At 36.3% G+C, this 23,069-nt stretch overlaps 3 protein-coding genes across 10 annotated transcripts in view; all 3 read left to right on the top strand.

Annotated features, from left to right (window-relative positions):
• LOC145734645 (uncharacterized) overlaps nt 1–23,069 on the top strand; it is a 130,911-nt gene that overhangs the window by 89,821 nt on the left and 18,021 nt on the right. For all 8 annotated transcript variants that reach the window (XM_081988142.1, XM_081988140.1, XM_081988141.1 and 5 more), the window contains 2 exons: nt 980–1,176; nt 17,516–17,623. In XM_081988142.1, coding sequence (XP_081844268.1) covers nt 980–1,176; nt 17,516–17,623 — 305 coding nt within the window. The remainder of the gene's footprint in view (nt 1–979; nt 1,177–17,515; nt 17,624–23,069) is intronic.
• On the top strand, nt 2,372–3,546 carry LOC145734652 (uncharacterized). The gene is made up of 2 exons (XM_081988148.1): nt 2,372–2,534; nt 2,589–3,546. Exon 2 carries the CDS (start codon nt 2,601–2,603, stop codon nt 3,525–3,527), a length of 927 nt encoding a protein of 308 aa, XP_081844274.1. The 5' UTR covers nt 2,372–2,534; nt 2,589–2,600; the 3' UTR covers nt 3,528–3,546.
• On the top strand, nt 9,070–10,230 carry LOC145734651 (uncharacterized). The gene is made up of 2 exons (XM_081988147.1): nt 9,070–9,207; nt 9,259–10,230. The coding sequence occupies exon 2, from the start codon at nt 9,268–9,270 to the stop codon at nt 10,198–10,200; it is 933 nt and encodes a 310-aa protein (XP_081844273.1). The 5' UTR covers nt 9,070–9,207; nt 9,259–9,267; the 3' UTR covers nt 10,201–10,230.

Below are 23,069 nucleotides of genomic sequence, written 5' to 3'. Positions count from 1 at the left end.
AGTTAACAGGCCGGAATAAGTAACAAAAGTTTCCGAATATTGGAAATGTATGTATTTTCGTCTGATTTACAGGTTTGTGTCGACAACGTTTTAGTGAAAACGGAAAAGTTTCCTAAAGTTTAAATTGGGCCAGTTTGTGAGGGCGCAATCCGGTTTATTGTCGCCCCATTTACGCGAGCCAACTCACCCCTAAACTTGTAAATTTTAAATATCTCTCACTCTATGTAATGTGAGGGTGAAACGACTTTATTAAATCGGTATAAATGTTATAACATCAACATACAATCTGAAGAATGTATGTAAGTGCAAAAATTGTCACAACTTGACAGTAGTTTAATAACTCTGTTATTTATAACTTGTCGTAAAAAGTTGTAGTTACAAAAAAGAAAGCCCTTAATCGGTTCAGTAATTTGGTGCAAAAATCAGTTTTTTAACTGTCATAGTAACTTGACAGTGAGCCGTCAAAGTTTGACGGTTTTACTTCACCTGGAAATTTGTTTTTTTTTTTGTACGAGGTGTGTGTGTGATTCTCTTTTACACACTCCTGTATTCTATACAATCAGTCCATAAAAAAACACATTCAAGACAGAAAATCGTGCGGAAAAACGTACATTTTTAGATCGTCGAAGGGCCATTTCCAAAAGGGTCGCTTTGTGCCGTTGGGATTCCCATTCAAAGCACCGTAAGTGCGCCTTACAAACTGTTTTCTCTGGACTCCATTTTTCCGCTACAACAACAAACATTTCCCGGCGGTTCGGAAAATTCCCAATAAATCCATAAATAAAACGGAAAACGTTAATTCCTACCACTCAGATTGTAAAACTCGGAATTATTTAATTGGCACAATGACAATTATATCGGTACAACGCAGTTTGGGGATGTTGCACGATTATTTATTGGGACTTTTATTAAAAGCATGTTTTATCACCCTTTTCATTATTACGGTGTAATTTATATTAAATAATGCTTTTTGTTGCAGGTGATCCTGGGGAAAAGGGTGCCAGAGGTCCGACCGGACCTCAAGGGGTAACGGGGGAAAAAGGGGACAAAGGAAACAACGGTGCACTAGGTCCGGTAGGACCACCCGGTTCCAAAGGGGAGAAGGGGGAACGTGGCCCACCTGGTGATGTTTATCTGCACAGGGAAGGGGATCAGGAGAAAATCATCACAGTCAAGGTAAGTTTAGTATTAAAAACCGTGTTTTGTGTGGTATTGAGTCAGTGACAAAATTACCGCAAAACGGACACTAGATTGGTCCTAGAGGCCTCCGGCACTTTAAAACTACTCTAGGAAAGTTTAAGACACTTGTAGAGGTCTCTGACACTTTTCATAAAGTTCTCAGTAGCATTTAGAGCTCTATGGAACTTTCAAAATGGTCCTAAAGGCTTCTGGCAAATTAAAACTACTCTAGAAAAGTTTAAAACACTTGTAGGTGCCTCTGGAACTTTTCATAAAGTTCTCAGTTGCATTTAGAGCTTTATGGAACTTTCCAAATGGTCCTAAAGGCTTCTGGCAAATTAAAACTACTCTAGAAAAGTTTAATACACTTGTAGGTGCCTCTGGAACTTTTCATAAAGTTCTCAGTTACATTTAGAGCTCTATGAAACTTTCAAAATGGTCCTAGAGGCTTCTGGCAAATTAAAACTACTCTAGAAAAGTTTAAAACACTTGTAAGTGCCTCTGAAACTTTTCATAAAGTTCTCAGTTGCATTTAGAGCTTTATGGAACTTTCAAAATGGTCTTAGAGGCTTCCGGAAAATTAAAACTACTCTAGAAAAGTTTAATACACTTGCAGGTGCTTCTAAAACTTTTCATAAAATTCTCAGTAGCATTTAGAGCTCTATGGAACTTTCAAAATGGTTCTAGAGGCCTCCGGCCCTTTAAAACTACTCTAGAAAAGTTTAATACACTTGTAGGTGCCTCTGGAACTTTTCATAAAGTTCTCAGTAGCATTTAGAGCTTTATGGAACTTTCAAAATGGTCCTAGAGGCTTCTGGCAAATTAAAACTACTCTAGAAAAGTTTAAGACCCTTGTGCCTTTGGGAATTTTACAGAAAAATTCCCAATAAGATTTGGAGGTCTGTGGAGCTTTCGAATAGCCCTAGAGGCCTGTTTAAAGGAGTTCTGGGAAATCTTAAGACAGTTTTGCAGAGTGCTGTGAAACTTTTAGAAAAGTAAATAGTACTACTTATTGATCAACCGTAGTACAAATTTTGCAATAAACATTTACGAACAAATTATCACAAAGAGATAACCTTCCAAACAAAATATGTTTGATCTTTTGTAATTCTGACAGAATATTGTACTGTACGTGCAAGTTAGTACAATTAAAGTAAAAATTAATGTAGTTTAGTACTGGAAGCCTGTATAAAGTGTGTTTTCTGGTTGGAGTTTTAAGCCAAAAGGTTTATAAGGAATTTAACCGTGCTCAATTGTACTGTAATATAGTACTATTATACTGCCAGATTGAGAGGTTATCATTGTATAACTACCGCTTACAAGAGTATCGTGTTTGAACGTTTTGGTGCTTTAAGGTAGGTTTGTTTATATTTTTTCTACTTATAAATCAAAATTTGCAAAAATTCAAGGTGGAAAAAGCCATGGCTGACGTGGAATTCGAGCCAGATTTGACCTATGACATAGATTACCCAATACAGGATGATAGTATTGATATAATTATGCATCTAAATTTTTTTCACTACTACACATTGATACTGAGTATCCTGGAAACTGTACCACTGTTCGTCACTGCATTTTTGTACCTTTTTATGGTGGTTAAATTCAAAAAACTCCGTACCAGACCTAATCTGGTACTTTCGCAAGTGTTTGTATCCTTATTTAGTGTCAGTTTCTGGAATTTAGTGGGTGTTGTTTATACCCTTTTTCAGTTGAATAGCAAGGAGGAGGAGACAAAACTTTTTACTTCAATTCTGTTTGCTGTTCATTTGGCGTTTTTCCAAGTTTCAATACTTCTGATGTGTTTTCTGATCCTTGATTGGTTCATTACAGTCAGTTCTTGCCGATTCAAGGATAAATACCAGAAAAACTATCCATGGATCTTGGGTATTATTTATGTGAATACCATTGCGAATATTACACTAGATTTTCTGTTTGACCGTCACGTTTTAGTGTTTTCATTCCATGTTTACTTATCCACGCCTTTTGTGCTGGTTATTTCCTCAATTGTGGCTGTAATATCATATTTTATTTATAAATGTAAGGATTACAGTCAGGAAATCCGTAAAACCTCCTATAGACTATCAGTAAGTTTAACGTTCCTCCTAATCTGGTGTTTTCACTTACTTACCACTTTTCTGGTATTTTCTAGTACTAGGGCAGAAAGTTTTATGGCAGAAAGATTTGTAAGTCTTTTAGGTAGTTTATATTCGGTTTTAATGTTTTTTTGGCTAATTAAACGTGACGATCATTTAAAAGCTTGTTTCGAGCATACATTGAAAAAATCTGTCAGACAGTATATGAGGAATGAAAACCTGGACGATGTAGAAAGATCCAGTTCAGTGAATTAAAATGTGCGCTAAAACCAAAGTTGTTTTTTTTATTTAACCTAATTTTTAGTTCTTTTTAGCTGTTCAAGTGTTTTTGGTCTGTAACTCCCTCAAACGGCCCTTTAGAGCAAAAATGCTTTGAAAAAATCTGGTAGAGCGTGAAATTCCCTACAACTTTCTAATTTACAGTTTTGCTGTAACTCCTCAAATAACGGAACTACGCCCTGTTGAACCTATCTTATGTCAAACTGATCTTACTGTTTTTGAAGTATGTTTTCTTGGTTTATACCTCTACGGTATCGAATTTGACAGTTTTGAGGTTTCTAGCAGAGCAAAGGATATCTGAAACTGACAGCCGAACGTCACAACTGTCAAAATTGCAATCATGAAACTATAAGATTCGTTAAACCAGTCAAATCAAGTTTGGTACTTTGTACGAAGCACTGCCTAGTTTGACAGGCCGTAACTTTGGTTGTGTGTGAGCTACAGGGTGGATTTTTTTACCAAAATTTAGCTAAAGCAACGCTTTATTTGACCACCCTGTACAACTTGCCCGGAAAAATGTGTAGTGACAGCGCCAGACTGAAAAACGTCAAAGTGACACTCTAAGCTAAAACCAACAAAGCACTGTCTAGTTTGACAGATCATAACTTTGGTTGTGTGTGAGCTACAGGGTGGATTTTTTTATCAAAATTTAGCTAAAACAATGGTTTATTTGACCAAGCTGTACAACTTGCCTGGAAAAATTTGTAGTGACAGCGCCAGACGGAAAAACGTCACAGTGACACTCTAAGCTAAAACCAACAAAGCACTCTTTACTTTGACAGGCTGTTAGTTTGGGTGTGTGTGAGCTACAGGGTGGATTTTCTTACCAAAATTTAGCTAAAACAACGCTTTATTTGACCACCCTGTACAACTTGCCCGGAAAAATTTATAGTGACAGCGCCAGACGGAAAAACGTCCAAGTGACACTCTAAGCTAAACCAACAAAGCACTCTTCACTTTGACAGGCTGTAACTTTGGTTGTAGATGAGCTACAGGGTGGATTTTTTTATCAAAATTTAGCTAAAGCAACGCTTTATTTGACCACCCTGTACAACTTGCCCGGAAAAATTTGTAGTGACAGCGCCAGATGGAAAAACGTCACGGTGACACTCTAAGCTAAAACCAACAAAGCACTCTTCACTTTGACAGGCTGTAACTTTGGTTGTGTGTGAGCTACAGGGTGGATTTTTTTACCAAAATTTAGCTAAAGCAACGCTTTATTTGACCACCCTGTACAACTTGCCCGGAAAAATGTGTAGTGACAGCGCCAGACTGAAAAACGTCAAAGTGACACTCTAAGCTAAAACCAACAAAGCACTGTCTAGTTTGACAGATCATAACTTTGGTTGTGTGTGAGCTATAGGGTGGATTTTTTTATCAAAATTTAGCTAAAACAATGGTTTATTTGACCAAGCTGTACAACTTGCCTGGAAAAATTTGTAGTGACAGCGCCAGACGGAAAAACGTCACAGTGACACTCTAAGCTAAAACCAACAAAGCACTCTTTACTTTGACAGGCTGTTAGTTTGGGTGTGTGTGAGCTACAGGGTGGATTTTCTTACCAAAATTTAGCTAAAACAACGCTTTATTTGACCACCCTGTACAACTTGCCCGGAAAAATTTATAGTGACAGCGCCAGACGGAAAAACGTCCAAGTGACACTCTAAGCTAAACCAACAAAGCACTCTTCACTTTGACAGGCTGTAACTTTGGTTGTAGATGAGCTACAGGGTGGATTTTTTTATCAAAATTTAGCTAAAGCAACGCTTTATTTGACCACCCTGTACAACTTGCCCGGAAAAATTTGTAGTGACAGCGCCAGATGGAAAAACGTCACGGTGACACTCTAAGCTAAAACCAACAAAGCACTCTTCACTTTGACAGGCTGTAACTTTGGTTGTGTGTGAGCTACAGGGTGGATTTTTTTACCAAAATTTAGCTAAAATAACGCTTTATTTGACCACCCTGTACAACTTGCTCGGAAAAATTTGTAGTGACAGCGCCAGACGGAAAAACGTCACAGTGACACTCTAAGCTAAAACCAACAAAGCACTCTTCACTTTGACAGGCTGTTAGTTTGGGTGTGTATGAGCTACAGGGTGGATTTTTTTACCAAAATTTAGCTAAAATAACGCTTTATTTGACCACCCTGTACAACTTGCCCGAAAAAATGTGTAGTGACAGCGCCAGACGAAAAAACGTCAAAGTGACACTCTAAGCTAAAACCAACAAAGCACTCTTCACTTTGACAGGCTGTAACTTTGGTTGTGTGTGAGCTACAGGGTGGATTTTTTTACCAAAATTTAGCTAAAACAACGCTTTATTTGACCACCCTGTACAACTTGCTCGGAAAAATTTGTAGTGACAGCGCCAGATGAAAAAACGTCACAGTGACACTCTAAGCTAAAACCAACAAAGCACTCTTCACTTTGACAGGCTGTAACTTTAGTTGTGTGTGAGCTACAGGGTGGATTTTTTTACCAAAATTTAGCTAAAACAATGATTTATTTGACCACCCTGTACAACTTGCCCGGAAAAATTTGTAGTGACAGCGCCAGATGGAAAAACGTCACAATGACACTCTAAGCTAAAACCAACAAAGCACTCTTCACTTTGACAGGCTGTAACTTTGGTTGTGTGTGAGCTACAGGGTGGATTTTTTTACCAAAATTTAGCTAAAACAATGCTTTATTTGATCACTGTGTACAACTTGCCCGGAAAAATTTGTAGTGACAGCGCCAGACGGAAAAACGTCAAAGTGACACTCTAAGCTAAAACCAACGAAGCAGTGCCTAGTTTGACAGGCTGTAACTTTGATTGTGTGTGAGCTACAGGGTGGATTTTTTTACCAAAATTTAGCTAAAACAACGCTTTACTTGACCACCCTGTACAACTTGCCCGAAAAAATTTATAGTGACAGCGCCAGACTGAAAAACGTCAAAGTGACACTCTAAGCTAAAACCAACAAAGCACTCTTCAATTTGACAGGCTGTAACTTTGGTTGTGTGTGATCTACAGGGTGGATTTTTTTACCAAAATTTAGCTAAAACAACGCTTTATTTGATCACCGTGTACAACTTGCCCGGAAAAATTTGTAGTGACAGCGCCAGACGAAAAAACGTCAAAGTGACACTCTAAGCTAAAACCAACAAAGCACTCTTCACTTTGACAGGCTGTAACTTTGGTTGTGTGTGAGCTACAGGGTGGATTTTTTTACCAAAATTTAGCTAAAACAACGCTTTATTTGACCACCCTGTACAACTTGCCCGGAAAAATTTGTAGTGACAGCGCCAGATGGAAAAACGTCACAATGACACTCTAAGCTAAAACCAACAAAGCACTCTTCACTTTGACAGGCTGTAACTTTGGTTGGGTGTGAGCTACAGAGCGGTTTTTTTAACCAAAATTTAGCTAAAACAATGCTTTATTTGATCACTGTGTACAACTTGCCCGGAAAAATTTGTAGTGACAGCGCCAGACGGAAAAACGTCAAAGTGACACTCTAAGCTAAAACCAACGAAGCAGTGCCTAGTTTGACAGGCTGTAACTTTGGTTGTGTGTGAGCTACAGGGTGGATTTTTTTACCAAAATTTAGCTTAAACAACGCTTTATTTGACCACCCTGTACAACTTGCCCGGAAAAATTTGTAGTGACAGCGCCAGACGAAAAAACATCAAAGTGACACTCTAAGCTAAAACCAACAAAGCACTCTTCACTTTGACAGGCTGTAACTTTGGTTGGGTGTGAGCTACAGAGCGGTTTTTTTTACCAAAATTTAGCTAAAACAATGCTTTATTTGATCACTGTGTACAACTTGCCCGGAAAAATTTGTAGTGACAGCGCCAGATGGAAAAACGTCAAAGTGACACTCTAAGCTAAAACCAACGAAGCAGTGCCTAGTTTGACAGGCTGTAACTTTGATTGTGTGTGAGCTACAGGGTGGATTTTTTTACCAAAATTTAGCTAAAACAACGCTTTATTTGACCACCCTGTACAACTTGCCCGAAAAAATTTATAGTGACAGCGCCAGACTGAAAAACGTCAAAGTGACACTCTAAGCTAAAACCAACAAAGCACTCTTCAATTTGACAGGCTGTAACTTTGGTTGTGTGTGAGCTACAGGGTGGATTTTTTTACCAAAATTTAGCTAAAACAACGCTTTATTTGATCACCGTGTACAACTTGCCCGGAAAAATTTGTAGTGACAGCGCCAGATGGAAAAACGTCACAATGACACTCTAAGCTAAAACCAACAAAGCACTCTTCACTTTGACAGGCTGTAACTTTAGTTGTGTGTGAGCTACAGGGTGGATTTTTTTACCAAAATTTAGCTAAAACAATGGTTTATTTGACCACCCTGTACAACTTGTTCGGAAAATTTGTAGTGACAGCGCCAGACTGAAAAACGTCAAAGTAACACTCTAAGCTAAAACCAACAAAGCACTCTTCACTTTGACAGGCTGTAACTTTGGTTGTGTGTGAGCTACAGGGTGGATTTTTTTTACCAAAATTTAGCTTAAACAACGCTTTATTTGACCACCCTGTACAACTTGCCCGGAAAAATTTGTAGTGACAGCGCCAGACGAAAAAACATCAAAGTGACACTCTAAGCTAAAACCAACAAAGCACTCTTCACTTTGACAGGCTGTAACTTTGGTTGGGTGTGAGCTACAGAGCGGTTTTTTTTACCAAAATTTAGCTAAAACAATGCTTTATTTGATCACTGTGTACAACTTGCCCGGAAAAATTTGTAGTGACAGCGCCAGATGGAAAAACGTCACGGTGACACTCTAAGCTAAAACCAACAAAGCACTCTTCACTTTGACAGGCTGTTAGTTTGGGTGTGTATGAGCTACAGGGTGGATTTTTTTACCAAACTTTAGCTAAAACAATGCTTTATTTGACCACCGTGTACAACTTGCCCGGAAAAATTTATAGTGACAGCGCCAGACGGAAAAACATCACAGTGACACTCTAAGCTAAAACCAACAAAGCACTCTCCAATTTGACAGGCTGTTAGTTTGGTTGTGTGTGAGCTACAAGGTGGATTTTTTTACCAAAATTTAGCTAAAACAACGCTTTATTTGACCACCCTGTACAACTTGCCTGGAAAAATTTGTAGTGGCAGCGCCAGACGGAAAAACGTCAAAGTGACACTCTAAGCTAAAACCAACAAAGCACTCTTCACTTTGACAGGATGTAACTTTAGTTGTGTGTGAGCTACAGGGTGGATTTTTTTACCAAAATTTAGCTAAAACAACGCTTTATTTGACCACCCTGTACAACATGCCTGGAAAAATTTGTAGTGGCAGCACCAGATGGAAAAACATCACAGTGACACACTAATCTAAAACCAACAAAGCACTGTCTAGTTTGACAGGTTATAACTTTGGTTGTGTGTGAGCTACAGGGTGGATTTTTTACCAAAATGTAGCTAAAATAACGCTTTATTTGACCATCATATACAACTTGCCCGGAAAAATTTGTAGTGAAAAACGTCAAAGTAACACTCTAAGCTACAATTTTGTACTTTAGCAGTACAATTTACAATAAACAACAACATTAATATTGTTGCAATATCGGTGCATAACCGCGACATCTCCAAACACTTTATCAATAACAGACAGTGGTCCGTGAATGCTAGTTGTGTAATCAGGTACTGCTTTATTTATACATAAATTTTTTGGTTTATAAAACATATTTTTAGTGGTAAAACATGGCTGAGAACAAATCCGCCGATTTGGACTACGATATGATGTACGCGGAGATAGAAAATCCAAACATTAAAGTGGATTCGTTTTTGATCGAATACTTAATAACCGTATTGTTTACGGTGGAATTTACTGCAATTTTAGCTGTCACTGTCATATTTGTCTACGCTTATTATCGCTTTAAAAAACTACGCACAAAACCGAATTTTATTCTTCTCAATTTCTTTGTAAGCGTTTGCGTTTATACTTTCTGCGGTTTGTTGGGTTTGTATTTCAGTTGTTTCGAAATTATGACAGCAGACAGATTTGTGAATCACACTTTAAATGAATTGTCAACGTTTTTTATTTCTGCTGTTTTGTTTTTTTTTGTTTCCTCCATTCTTTTCATGGCACTTTGGGGTGTCGACTGGTTTTTATCGGTCAATTGTCCCCAATTTAGCTTGAAACATCCCAATTACCATCGATGGGTCGTTGGTGTTGTGTATTTGATTTGTTCTGTAAACGTTTTACTTTTGATTTTACCTAAAAGATTTGCCATTCTTTTATTGTTTCTTGATATTTTTCTTGTATTAGTTTCAATGTTAAGTGTTGTAACTTTAGCCTGTTTGTACAAGTTTAAGTCTTCCGGTCAGGAAGCTTTGAACAACTCTTACAGACTTTCATTTTCACTTTGCTACATAGTGTTTTGGTGTTTTATTACTTTAAGTATAGAAATAATCGATTTTTTGCCAGTTAACAAAGTTACATTGAAAATGTTGTTATTATTAAAGTACTTCTATTGTTCTATCATTTTAATTGCGGTATTAGCGCCCGTGGCGTTATTGGTTGGTTTGTTGCGTCGCGACGCCCATTTTAAGGCATGCGTCGATTATTTATGTAAGAAATCCAGGGGAATACACGAAGAACTGGATGAGGAACAATTTGACGAAACAAACTGAAATATACTACCAAGTTATTCTGAACTATAATAGGATTTTGTTTTTTTTTTTGCACTTTTAGCAGAACCCTCGGAAATATTCTTGTTTTAATTTCAAAGTTATGACAGTTACTAGGACAACCTTTACTAATCTGGACATTAGTAAAGGTTGTCGTAATATGTAAATGGTAATGTGTTGTAGTGTCCAGTGGACATTTTATAGGACCACAACAGGAAAAAAATAGACATTTTAGTGTTTTTTTCAGGTCCCTGACCGTTCTTTCAAACTGTGTTTTTGGCAATTCAAATTTTAACACCTTTTTTCTCCTTGACTGTACTGAATTTTGTACAGTTTTTTTAGGTTATTGGATAGGAAATTTAATGAGGTTTCCAAAAATGTGGTTAAAACTGTCATTTTGTCACTCCAAGTGGCTTTTACAGGCGATTTTGTTCCTAACTGTATTTTCAAACTGTGTTTTTGTCAGTTCAAATTTTGATACTGCTTTTCTACCTGACTGTACCAAATTTTGATGTGTTTTTTAGGTTAGTGAATAGGAAATTTAATTAGGATTCTAAAAATGAGCTTAAAACACTAATTTTCTTACTCTAAGTGGGTTTTGCAGGCGATTTTGTCTCTGTCCTTTCAAACTGTGTATTTGGCAGTTCAAATTTTTACACCGTTTTTCTCCCTGACTGTACCAAATTTTGTAGTGTTTTCTCAGGTTATTTGATAGGAAATTTATTGAGAAATCCAAAAATGTGGTTAAAACAGTAATTTTCCTTTTACAAGTGTGTTTTACAGGTGATTTTGTTCCTAACTGTCTTTTCAAACTGTGTTTCTGTCAGTTCATAATTTGACACTGATTTTCTCCCTGACTGTACCAAATTTTGTAGTGTTTTCTCGAGTTATTTTATAGGAAATTTAATGAGGATTTTAAAAATGTGGTTAAAACTGTAATTTTGTCACTCCAAATGGTTTTTACAGGCGATTTTATCTCTGACTGTCCTTTCGAACTGTGTTTCTGTCAATTTTAATTTTGACACTACTTTTCTCTCTGACTATACCAAATTTTGTATATGTTTTCTCAGATTATTGGATAGGAAATTTAATGCAGATTCCAAAAATGTGGTTAAAACTGTCATTTTGTCATTCCAAGTGTGTTTTATAGGCAATTTTGTCCCTGCCTGTCCTTTCAAACTGTGTTTCTGTCAGTTCAAACTTTGACACCACTTTTCTCCCTGACTGTACTAAATTTTGTAGTGTTTTTTTCAGGTTAATAAATAGGAAATTTAATGTGGATTCCAAAAATGTGATTAAAACAGTAATTTTCAGACTCCAAGTGGGTTTGACAAGCAATTTTGTTCCTGACTGTCAAAGTGTGCTTAAAAGTTGCAAAATTCAGGGATTAGAAAAGTTTCCATACAGTATTCGATACAATACGTGTTTCTGAGATTTATCACATTTATTTTGACACTGGTCACGTGGCTACCTAGCTTAATTATCCTCTGAAAACCACGTGATATCTGTCAAAACTGTCCAAATATGCCTAGAATTTCGAAGGATTGCTATTTGATACATTTTTCCAGTCGAGTGTCCATTTCGTAGGATCACAACAAGAAAAAAGAGCGTTTAAGGTGATAGGTCTCTATTATTTTAAATGGGACACCCTATATATTTAAGGGTTAATCTATACAGCTTTTCCAGGCTTACATGACGACTTACCATGTGTTGTACTATACGAAATCGTGCGGTTTCTGAGATATTTACAGTCTGAGTTGCGTTTACAGGGAAATGTCAATGCGTTGAAATTTTTGACACCCTGTATATTTTAGAACCTTTGCAAACATTCCTGTTTCAACAACTTCTTGTAAAATGGTAAATGCAATTTAGATTATGCAACTTTCGGCGGAATTCAAAACTGGATTCGAAGATTCCGTGGTGGTTTCCAGAATCTGGCACGAATTTCCCAGCTGGAATTGCCGGCACTTTGTGGCATTTTCGATTGCGGCCTCGTTAAATCGGATAGCTTTGCGGTGTCCTTAACTCGTTTTCTTATTAAAGAAAACTCGTAAATCTTTCACTCCGTTTCCAATAAGTTGTTACGAGACGGAGCAATATTGTTTTCCTAACCTTAGTTTATTACGCACGCTTTTCTCCCTAACTGTACCAAGTTTGATAGTGTTTTTTCAGGTTATTGGGTAGGAAATTTAATGAGGATTTCAAAAATGTGCTTAAAACAGTCATTTTCTCACTCCTAGTGTGTTTTATAGGCGATTTTGTCACTGACTGTCTATTCAAACTGTGTTTCTGTCAGTTTAAACTTTGATACTGCTTTTCTCCCTGGCAGTACCAAATTTTGTGGTGTTTTTTCAGGTTATTGGATAGAAAATTTAATGAGGATTTCAAAAATGTGCTTAAAACAGTCATTTTCTCACTCCTAGTGTGTTTTATAGGCGATTTAGTCACTGACTGTCCTTTCAAACTGTGTTTCTGTCAGTTTAAACTTTGATACTGCTTTTCTCCCTGACAATACCAAATTTTGTAGTGTTTTTTCAGGTTATTGGATAGAAAATTTAATGAGGATTTCAAAAATGTGCTTAAAACAGTCATTTTCTCACTCCTAGTGTGTTTTATAGGCGATTTAGTCACTGACTGTCCTTTCAAACTGTGTTTCTGTCAGTTTAAACTTTGATACTGCTTTTCTCCCTGACAATACCAAATTTTGTAGTGTTTTTTCAGGTTATTGGATAGAAAATTTAATGAGGATTTCAAAAATGTGCTTAAAACAGTCATTTTCTCACTCCTAGTGTGTTTTATAGGCGATTTAGTCACTGACTGTCCTTTCAAACTGTGTTTCTGTCAGTTTAAACTTTGATACTGCTTTTCTCCCTGACAATACCAAATTTTGTAGTGTTTTTTCAGGTTATTGGATAGAAAATTTAATGAGGATTTCAAAAATGTGCTTAAAACAGTCATTTTCTCACTCCTAGTGTGTTTTATAGGCGATTTTGTCACTGACTGTCCTTTCAAACTGTGTTTCTGTCAGTTTAAACTTTGATACTGCTTTTCTCCCTGGCAGTACCAAATTTTGTAGTGTTTTTTCAGGTCATTGGATAGAAAATTTAATGGGGATTTCAAAAATGTGCTTAAAACAGTCATTTTCTCACTCCTAGTGTGTTTTATAGGCGATTTTGTCACTGACTGTCCTTTCAAACTGTGTTTCTGTCAGTTTAAACTTTGATACTGCTTTTCTCCCTGACAGTACCAAATTTTGTAGTGTTTTTTCAGGTTATTGGATAGAAAATTTAATGAGGATTTCAAAAATGTGCTTAAAACAGTCATTTTCTCACTCCTAGTGTGTTTTATAGGCGATTTTGTCACTGACTGTCCTTTCAAACTGTGTTTCTGTCAGTTTAAACTTTGATACTGCTTTTCTCCCTGACAGTACCAAATTTTGTAGTGTTTTTTCAGATTATTGGATAGGAAATTTAATGAGGATTTCAAAAATGTGCTTAAAACAGTCATTTTCTCACTCCTAGTGTGTTTTATAGGCGATTTTGTCACTGACTGTCCTTTCAAACTGTGTTTCTGTCAATTTAAACTTTGATACTGCTTTTCTCCCTGACAGTACCAAATTTTGTAGTGTTTTTTCAGATTATTGGATAGGAAATTTAATGAGGATTTCAAAAATGTGCTTAAAACAGTCATTTTCTCACTCCAAGTGTGTTTTATAGGCGATTTTGTCACTGACTGTCCTTTCAAACTGTGTTTCTGTCAGTTTAAACTTTGATACTGCTTTTCTCCCTGACAGTACCAAATTTTGTAGTGTTTTTTCAGATTATTGGATAGGAAATTTAATGAGGATTTCAAAAATGTGCTTAAAACAGTCATTTTCTCACTCCAAGTGTGTTTTATAGGCGATTTTGTCACTGACTGTCCTTTCAAACTGTGTTTCTGTCAGTTTAAACTTTGATACTGCTTTTCTCCCTGACAGTACCAAATTTTGTAGTGTTTTTTCAGATTATTGGATAGGAAATTTAATGAGGATTTCAAAAATGTGCTTAAAACAGTCATTTTCTCACTCCAAGTGTGTTTTATAGGCGATTTTGTCACTGACTGTCCTTTCAAACTGTGTTTCTGTCAGTTTAAACTTTGATACTGCTTTTCTCCCTGACAATACCAAATTTTGTAGTGTTTTTTCAGGTTATTGGATAGAAAATTTAATGAGGATTTCAAAAATGTGCTTAAAACAGTCATTTTCTCACTCCTAGTGTGTTTTATAGGCGATTTAGTCACTGACTGTCCTTTCAAACTGTGTTTCTGTCAGTTTAAACTTTGATACTGCTTTTCTCCCTGACAATACCAAATTTTGTAGTGTTTTTTCAGGTTATTGGATAGAAAATTTAATGAGGATTTCAAAAATGTGCTTAAAACAGTCATTTTCTCACTCCTAGTGTGTTTTATAGGCGATTTAGTCACTGACTGTCCTTTCAAACTGTGTTTCTGTCAGTTTAAACTTTGATACTGCTTTTCTCCCTGACAATACCAAATTTTGTAGTGTTTTTTCAGGTTATTGGATAGAAAATTTAATGAGGATTTCAAAAATGTGCTTAAAACAGTCATTTTCTCACTCCTAGTGTGTTTTATAGGCGATTTAGTCACTGACTGTCCTTTCAAACTGTGTTTCTGTCAGTTTAAACTTTGATACTGCTTTTCTCCCTGACAATACCAAATTTTGTAGTGTTTTTTCAGGTTATTGGATAGAAAATTTAATGAGGATTTCAAAAATGTGCTTAAAACAGTCATTTTCTCACTCCTAGTGTGTTTTATAGGCGATTTAGTCACTGACTGTCCTTTCAAACTGTGTTTCTGTCAGTTTAAACTTTGATACTGCTTTTCTCCCTGACAATACCAAATTTTGTAGTGTTTTTTCAGGTTATTGGATAGAAAATTTAATGAGGATTTCAAAAATGTGCTTAAAACAGTCATTTTCTCACTCCTAGTGTGTTTTATAGGCGATTTTGTCACTGACTGTCCTTTCAAACTGTGTTTCTGTCAGTTTAAACTTTGATACTGCTTTTCTCCCTGACAATACCAAATTTTGTAGTGTTTTTTCAGGTTATTGGATAGAAAATTTAATGAGGATTTCAAAAATGTGCTTAAAACAGTCATTTTCTCACTCCAAGTGTGTTTTATAGGCGATTTTGTCACTGACTGTCCTTTCAAACTGTGTTTCTGTCAGTTTAAACTTTGATACTGCTTTTCTCCCTGACAATACCAAATTTTGTGGTGTTTTTTCAGGTTATTGGATAGAAAATTTAATGAGGATTTCAAAAATGTGCTTAAAACAGTCATTTTCTCACTCCTAGTGTGTTTTATAGGCGATTTAGTCACTGACTGTCCTTTCAAACTGTGTTTCTGTCAGTTTAAACTTTGATACTGCTTTTCTCCCTGACAATACCAAATTTTGTAGTGTTTTTTCAGGTTATTGGATAGAAAATTTAATGAGGATTTCAAAAATGTGCTTAAAACAGTCATTTTCTCACTCCTAGTGTGTTTTATAGGCGATTTAGTCACTGACTGTCCTTTCAAACTGTGTTTCTGTCAGTTTAAACTTTGATACTGCTTTTCTCCCTGACAATACCAAATTTTGTAGTGTTTTTTCAGGTTATTGGATAGAAAATTTAATGGGGATTTCAAAAATGTGCTTAAAACAGTCATTTTCTCACTCCTAGTGTGTTTTATAGGCGATTTAGTCACTGACTGTCCTTTCAAACTGTGTTTCTGTCAGTTTAAACTTTGATACTGCTTTTCTCCCTGACAATACCAAATTTTGTAGTGTTTTTTTCAGGTTATTGGATAGAAAATTTAATGAGGATTTCAAAAATGTGCTTAAAACAGTCATTTTCTCACTCCTAGTGTGTTTTATAGGCGATTTTGTCACTGACTGTCCTTTCAAACTGTGTTTCTGTCAGTTTAAACTTTGATACTGCTTTTCTCCCTGACAGTACCAAATTTTGTAGTGTTTTTTCAGGTTATTGGATAGAAAATTTAATGAGGATTTCAAAAATGTGCTTAAAACAGTCATTTTCTCACTCCTAGTGTGTTTTATAGGCGATTTTGTCACTGACTGTCCTTTCAAACTGTGTTTCTGTCAGTTTAAACTTTGATACTGCTTTTCTCCCTGACAGTACCAAATTTTGTAGTGTTTTTTCAGATTATTGGATAGGAAATTTAATGAGGATTTCAAAAATGTGCTTAAAACAGTCATTTTCTCACTCCTAGTGTGTTTTATAGGCGATTTTGTCACTGACTGTCCTTTCAAACTGTGTTTCTGTCAATTTAAACTTTGATACTGCTTTTCTCCCTGACAGTACCAAATTTTGTAGTGTTTTTTCAGATTATTGGATAGGAAATTTAATGAGGATTTCAAAAATGTGCTTAAAACAGTCATTTTCTCACTCCAAGTGTGTTTTATAGGCGATTTTGTCACTGACTGTCCTTTCAAACTGTGTTTCTGTCAGTTTAAACTTTGATACTGCTTTTCTCCCTGACAGTACCAAATTTTGTAGTGTTTTTTCAGATTATTGGATAGGAAATTTAATGAGGATTTCAAAAATGTGCTTAAAACAGTCATTTTCTCACTCCAAGTGTGTTTTATAGGCGATTTTGTCACTGACTGTCCTTTCAAACTGTGTTTCTGTCAGTTTAAACTTTGATACTGCTTTTCTCCCTGACAGTACCAAATTTTGTAGTGTTTTTTCAGGTTATTGGATAGAAAATTTAATGAGGATTCCAAAAATGTGCTTAAAACAGTCATTTTCTCACTCCTAGTGTGTTTTATAGGCGATTTTGTCACTGACTGTCTATTCAAACTGTGTTTCTGTCAGTTTAAACTTTGATACTGCTTTCCTCCCTGGCAGTACCAAATTTTGTGGTGTTTTTTCAGGTTATTGGATAGAAAATTTAATGAGGATTTCAAAAATGTGCTTAAAACAGTCATTTTCTCACTCCAAGTGGGTTTTACAGACGAGAAAGAAAACTCGTAAATCTTTCACTCCGTTTCCAATAAGTGGTTACGAGACGGAGCAATATTGTTTTCCTAACACAATTTTCTGGTAAAACAAATCATTTTGTCAGAATATAAAAAATTGCATTTTTACACAAAAACCTTCATTCACTTTGTGACCCAAAAAAAAACCACGTGATACTCATTAGTCCAGATTAATCGGCTGTGGGGGCCATAATCCAATTAACCTTGAACTGCTCGATCATCAATTTGAATTAAAAGGAATCACCCCCCGAACTAATTTAGCCATTTTTTTTCTGGTTCCAGGGCGAAAAGGGCGACATGGGAAGGCGTGGTCGACGTGGAAAAGTTGGCGCTCAGGGTCCACCAGGACCCCCCGGAAAAATTGGGGAAAATGGCCTACCTGGATGGACCGTAAGTGTTTATAGCACACATAACCTAAAATTTTTTTTAAATTTTCCTTATTTTCGCTACGAAAAAGAACGGAAAGGTAAGTTTTACGACCCTAATAGTTGTCGCGGAAAAGTGCACGCGAAACGAATATTAGTTGAGACAATATTGTTCCGGAAAAGTTGTTTGTGAAATTACCGGTCTGGAAACAGAAAGGAATATGAGCTGGAAAAATGGTTTTTTAACAATTCTAGCCTTTCCTTCCTATTTCCGTACAATTATACGTAATCTTTAGCGTTCAGGAAAATTAAACCAGCTGTTGAATGTTTGTTGCGCAGTTTTGATTATTGCAACATTTAATACAGGAACAAATGCATTATTTAGTTTCCACCCACCAATATTGTGCTAAAAATGGAATAATCGATTCAATTTGGGATTTCCCACGGTGGTTCCTATTTTGATATTTAAGAAATTTCTTGTTTTCGAAAATACTCACTTTTTGTCACATATTACATATATTATACAGGGTAGTCCAGTTTTGAGTGTCAATAATTCCCCATTAAAAACTAAGCAATCTACCTAAATAACCCATCAAAAAATACGTAATCAGTGTATTATTCAGGGTATCCAGGACATAAATAACTCTACAAGTGTGTTAACTTAACTAGGTTTATTAATAATAGTGTAAACACCAAGATGCAAGATACACCCAGCAGTTGCTCACGCCGTGCCATTAACCAGACAAAAGGTTAGGTTGTCACTTGACAGTTGTGACAATGTCCTTGTTGTGTGGCACTAGCACTACACTCTTATACTATAAACTAGTAATAACTTATACCTAACTATATATTACATCTTTCCCCTAAAGGTTAAGTCGTTGGGGAACTTTAACAACACGACCAGACCTAGTCCGAGTTCCTGTGGAATTCTGAGCATCGTTAATAGGACTCTTAGCTTTTGGGGGGTTTTCATAACTATTATTAAGTGAAACGCGTGCACTTGGTACAGTGACCCGTGACTGGGGCTGGTCTTGATGTGCACATGAAGTGTCTGGTATGTTGGTTTCACCATCTTCAGATGTTGGTACAAACTGATTGCTTGATTCTCTTAAATCTACTCGATTACGTCTAACAACATTATTATAGTGATTTTTCACTAAATAAGAACGAGGGGAACCGTGAGTCTGAACAACCTCACCTGGTTCCCACTGTTTTTTTACATCATTGTAAACCGTCACACTATTACCGGGAATTAAGGGTTTCAAATCCTTAGCGTGCTGATTATAAGACTGCCTGTATATGTTTTGTTTCTTAATCAGATTTTCTTTAACATTCTCACACAACTTTGGTTGCAAGAGCTCAGAACCAATTGGCACTCTAGTTCTGCAAGTGCGACTCATCAATAATTGTGCCGGTGAATAACCCATATGCTTAAGTGGGGAATTTCTATATTGCAACAACGCAATGTCCAGATCCTCATTACTTCTTATTGATTTTTTAATCATATTTTTTGCTATGCCTACCCCCTTTTCTGCAAGTCCGTTTGAGCGGGGATAATTAGGACTCCTCGTTACAATTTTAAAGTTCCATACAGTGGCAAATTCTTTGAACACTGCACTACTGAAAGGAATGTTATCACAGCATACAGTATCAGGACAACCAAAGGTCGAAAAAATGCTTTTCAAGGTCCCTATCACAGATGTCGCTGATTTATCTCTAATGTGGCATACCTCTAACCAATTTGAAAATGAGTCAAAAACAACTAGGAAACTTTTGCTTCCAAATGTGAAAATATCAACACCTACACGTTCCCAGGGACGTTCAGGTATGGGATATAAAATAATAGACTCTTTTTGCTGTTTACGCGCATAAGATTCACAAACTTGACAAGCTTTTACAAATGATTCAACATTAGTACTAAGACCAGGCCAATAAAATATTTGACGAGCACGCGACTTCATTTTTTCAATCCCCAGATGTCCTTCATGGAGTAATTTAAGCATTTCAAGTCTTAGTGCAGTTGGAACAACAAGCTTATTTGAAAAAAATAATAGACCATCAGAATAAATTAGATTATCTTTAAGTTTGAAATAATGACGAGAGCCTTCAGGAACATTGTTTTTGTTTCCAGGCCAGCCCTTATTGCAATACGCCAATACAATTCTTAGTTCTTGGTCTTTTTCCAGCTCTGTTCGAAACTGATTTCTACGCTCAACTGAAATAGGCATATTTTTAATCAGCGAATGCACTGCAAAGTTGAACTCTTGATCACTTTTTAGCCCCGTATCTGATAAAAATGCCCTAGACAGGGTGTCTGCGATGTATAAATATTTTCCTGGCTTGTAAATAATATGACTGTCATAGTTTAATAATCGTAAACGCATGCGCTGTAAGCGACATGATATAGACGCCAAATCCTTTTTGAAAATTGCTTCTAGCGGTTTATGGTCAGAAAATACAGTGACTTTTAAACCATAAACAAAAAAGTGAAATTTTTGAAAAGCAAAAACAATTGCCAGCATTTCTTTTTCTATCTGTGCATATTTCTGCTCGGTAGGAGTTAAACTCCGAGAAGCAAAGGCAATAGGATGATTGTTTTGCAATAAACATGCCCCTAAGCCATCTTTGGAGGCATCTGTCTCAATTGTTATATCATACTTTGAATTAAAAAACTTGAGTACTGGAGCGGTTGTCAATAAATGTTTCAATTGAGACAAAGACCTCTCATGGTCATTGTTCCATTCCCAGAGACTATCTAATCGGGTCAGATTCCGAAGGGGTGCGGTCACCTTAGACATGTTTGGAACAAATTTGCCTAAATATTTAGCCATTCCAAGAATTCTTAATAAATCATTTTTATTCTCAGGATTTGGTAGTTCAATTATAGCTTTGACATAAGTTTGATTTGGCTCAACACCATTTTTAGAATAAATCTGACCCATGAATTTAACAAATCTAGATTTAAATTGAATTTTTGAGCTGTTAAATTTTATATTATATTTTAAAGCCCTTTCTAAGACAGTTTGCAAGTTTTGGTCATGTTCCAACTCATTTTTTCCAGTTACAATAAGATCATCGAAATATACACCAACACCTTCCAAATCACCAAATATTTCATAGTTCTTTTTTTGGAAAACCTCAGGAGCAGACGAAATTCCAAACGGAAGCCTTAAGAATCTGTATCTACCAAAAGGAGTGCCAAATGCTGTGTAATCTGCACTCACATCATCAATTTTAACTTGGAAATAGCCATCTTTCATATCTAAGACAGTGAAGAATTCTTTATCACAAAGTTTGGTTGTAATTTCCTCAGCCGTTGGGATTAAAAAATGCTCCCTTTGAATAGCTTGGTTCAAGTACTTTGGATCTAGACATATACGTAAGTCACCATTTTTTTTCTCGACAATTACCAGAGGATTCAGCCACTCAGTTGGTTTGTCTACTTTTTCTATAACACCAAGAGCTTCAAGTTGCTCTAATTTTAGTTTTAGCTTATCATGTATCATTTTTGGGACCCTTCTGGGTGGCTGAATGTGTGGAATCGCATTAGGTTTCAATGTGATTTTATGTATGGTTGGAAATTCACCTAATCCATCAAAAACTGTCTTATACAAAAAAGTCACATCACTCAAATCAGTAAATTTTACATCCCTACTCTTGTCAACACTAGCCAGACGCTCTATTAATCCTAATGCTAGACAACTCTGTAACCCAAGGAGAGGTAGCTGATTATCTACATCAATTACAACAAATGTAATTCGTGATTCATGTTGGTTCACTTTACACAGCAAATCTACCTCTCCAATAGGCTTAATTTTAAACTGATCACTACCATAAGATAATAATGTAGTTGTAGATCTTTTTAAACAATTAGAGGTACAACAAGATTTAAAAATATGAAAGGGTAAAACACTTACTTCAGCACCAGTGTCCAACTTAAAGTCAATCTCCTGAGCTCCACTAACCAGAACTTTTTGCATCCACACACGTTCTGTTTGCTTCTGTCCTCCTTCCTTGTTGTGTACAGCGCCCAGCAGGTGCACTGAGTCTACAAAAAATTCTTCATCGCTGCTCCCATTACCATTTTCTTTCATCTCAACCTGGTGGACTTGTTTTCCCCCACTGTATGCTTTGTTTGGTCTTGAGTTCTCCTCAGAGTACTTGTACTTGATATTGCTTGCAGCTTTACTCTTGCAAACTGCAGCAAAATGGTTTCGGCCCTGGCAATGGGCACAAGTTTTCCCAAATGCTGGACATTTTGCAGTTTTGTTGTGCTCATATCCACAGTAGGAACACATTGGTTGATTTCTGCGTAGGTTCTTATTTTGGAATTTATTTTTAACATAACTTTCACTTCTCATTGAACTACCCTGAATAGCACTGACAGCTGCTTCACTCTGTGTCTGTAATGCCTTGGACTGGGTCTTGCTCACTTCTGTTGCCCTACAAAATTCGACAGCTTTATTGAGTGTTAATTTTGTCTCTCTGAGCAGCCTTTCTTGGGTGGTTTTATCAAAAATGCCCATCACTATCCTATCTCTCAACATTTCATCAGGGTCTTTGTAGCCTGTGGTCTTCACAGCTTTTCTTATGTCCGTTAGAAAGCTATCAAAAGGTTGCCCTTCTCTTTGAACTAAGCTATTAAATTTAAAACGTTCAAAAATCACATTTGCTGTTGGAGCACAATAACCTTCAAATTTCTTTTTTACTGCCTCTAGCGACTGCCCTTCTTCCTCGGTAAATGTGAAGCTGTTATAAAGTTCCAACCCATCATCCCCAATCAAATTCAGAAAAACAGCTATTTTCTTCTGTTCTGGTTTGGATTGCAAATCAGTGGCGGTCAAAAATACGTCAAATTTTTGTTCAAATCTCCTCCAGTTTTCGGCAATATTACCATCCAGCACTAAGGGTTCTGGGGGGCGGAATAAGTTTTCCATCTTTGGCACAACAACAAACAAGTAGACAATTCCAGCAAATCAAATGTTCTAGCGCTAACCAGCAGCTGTGTACCTGACACCATGTATTATTCAGGGTATCCAGGACATAAATAACTCTACAAGTGTGTTAACTTAACTAGGTTTATTAATAATAGTGTAAACACCAAGATGCAAGATACACCCAGCAGTTGCTCACGCCGTGCCATTAACCAGACAAAAGGTTAGGTTGTCACTTGACAGTTGTGACAATGTCCTTGTTGTGTGGCACTAGCACTACACTCTTATACTATAAACTAGTAATAACTTATACCTAACTATATATTACAATCAGTAATAAGTCTTTCAATTTGTCTGAAAACTATGAAAACTGGCTGCAGAAACCATTTTTAAGTCTCTCAAGTCAATTTTTACTATTTCAAAGTCAATTAACTGGTTTTTAAGTCAATTTTCAAGACTAAAGATGAAAACTGGCTGCAGAAACACTTTTTAAGTCTCTCAAGTCAATTTCCACTATTTCAAAGTTAATTAACTGGT

This window comes from Ips typographus, linkage group LG10 (assembly GCF_016097725.1).
Source record: "Ips typographus isolate SLU linkage group LG10, UJ_Ityp_2.0, whole genome shotgun sequence".
NCBI lineage: Eukaryota > Metazoa > Arthropoda > Insecta > Coleoptera > Curculionidae > Ips > Ips typographus.
The sequence above is the reverse complement of the archived record's forward strand: the minus strand, read 5'-3'. Positions and strand labels throughout refer to the sequence as shown.

What these genes read in the sequence shown, in the direction of transcription:
- LOC145734652 (XM_081988148.1), top strand. Translation starts at nt 2,601, where the DNA reads ATGGCTGACGTGGAATTCGAGCCAGATTTGACCTATGACATAGATTAC.
- LOC145734651 (XM_081988147.1), top strand. Translation starts at nt 9,268, where the DNA reads ATGGCTGAGAACAAATCCGCCGATTTGGACTACGATATGATGTACGCG.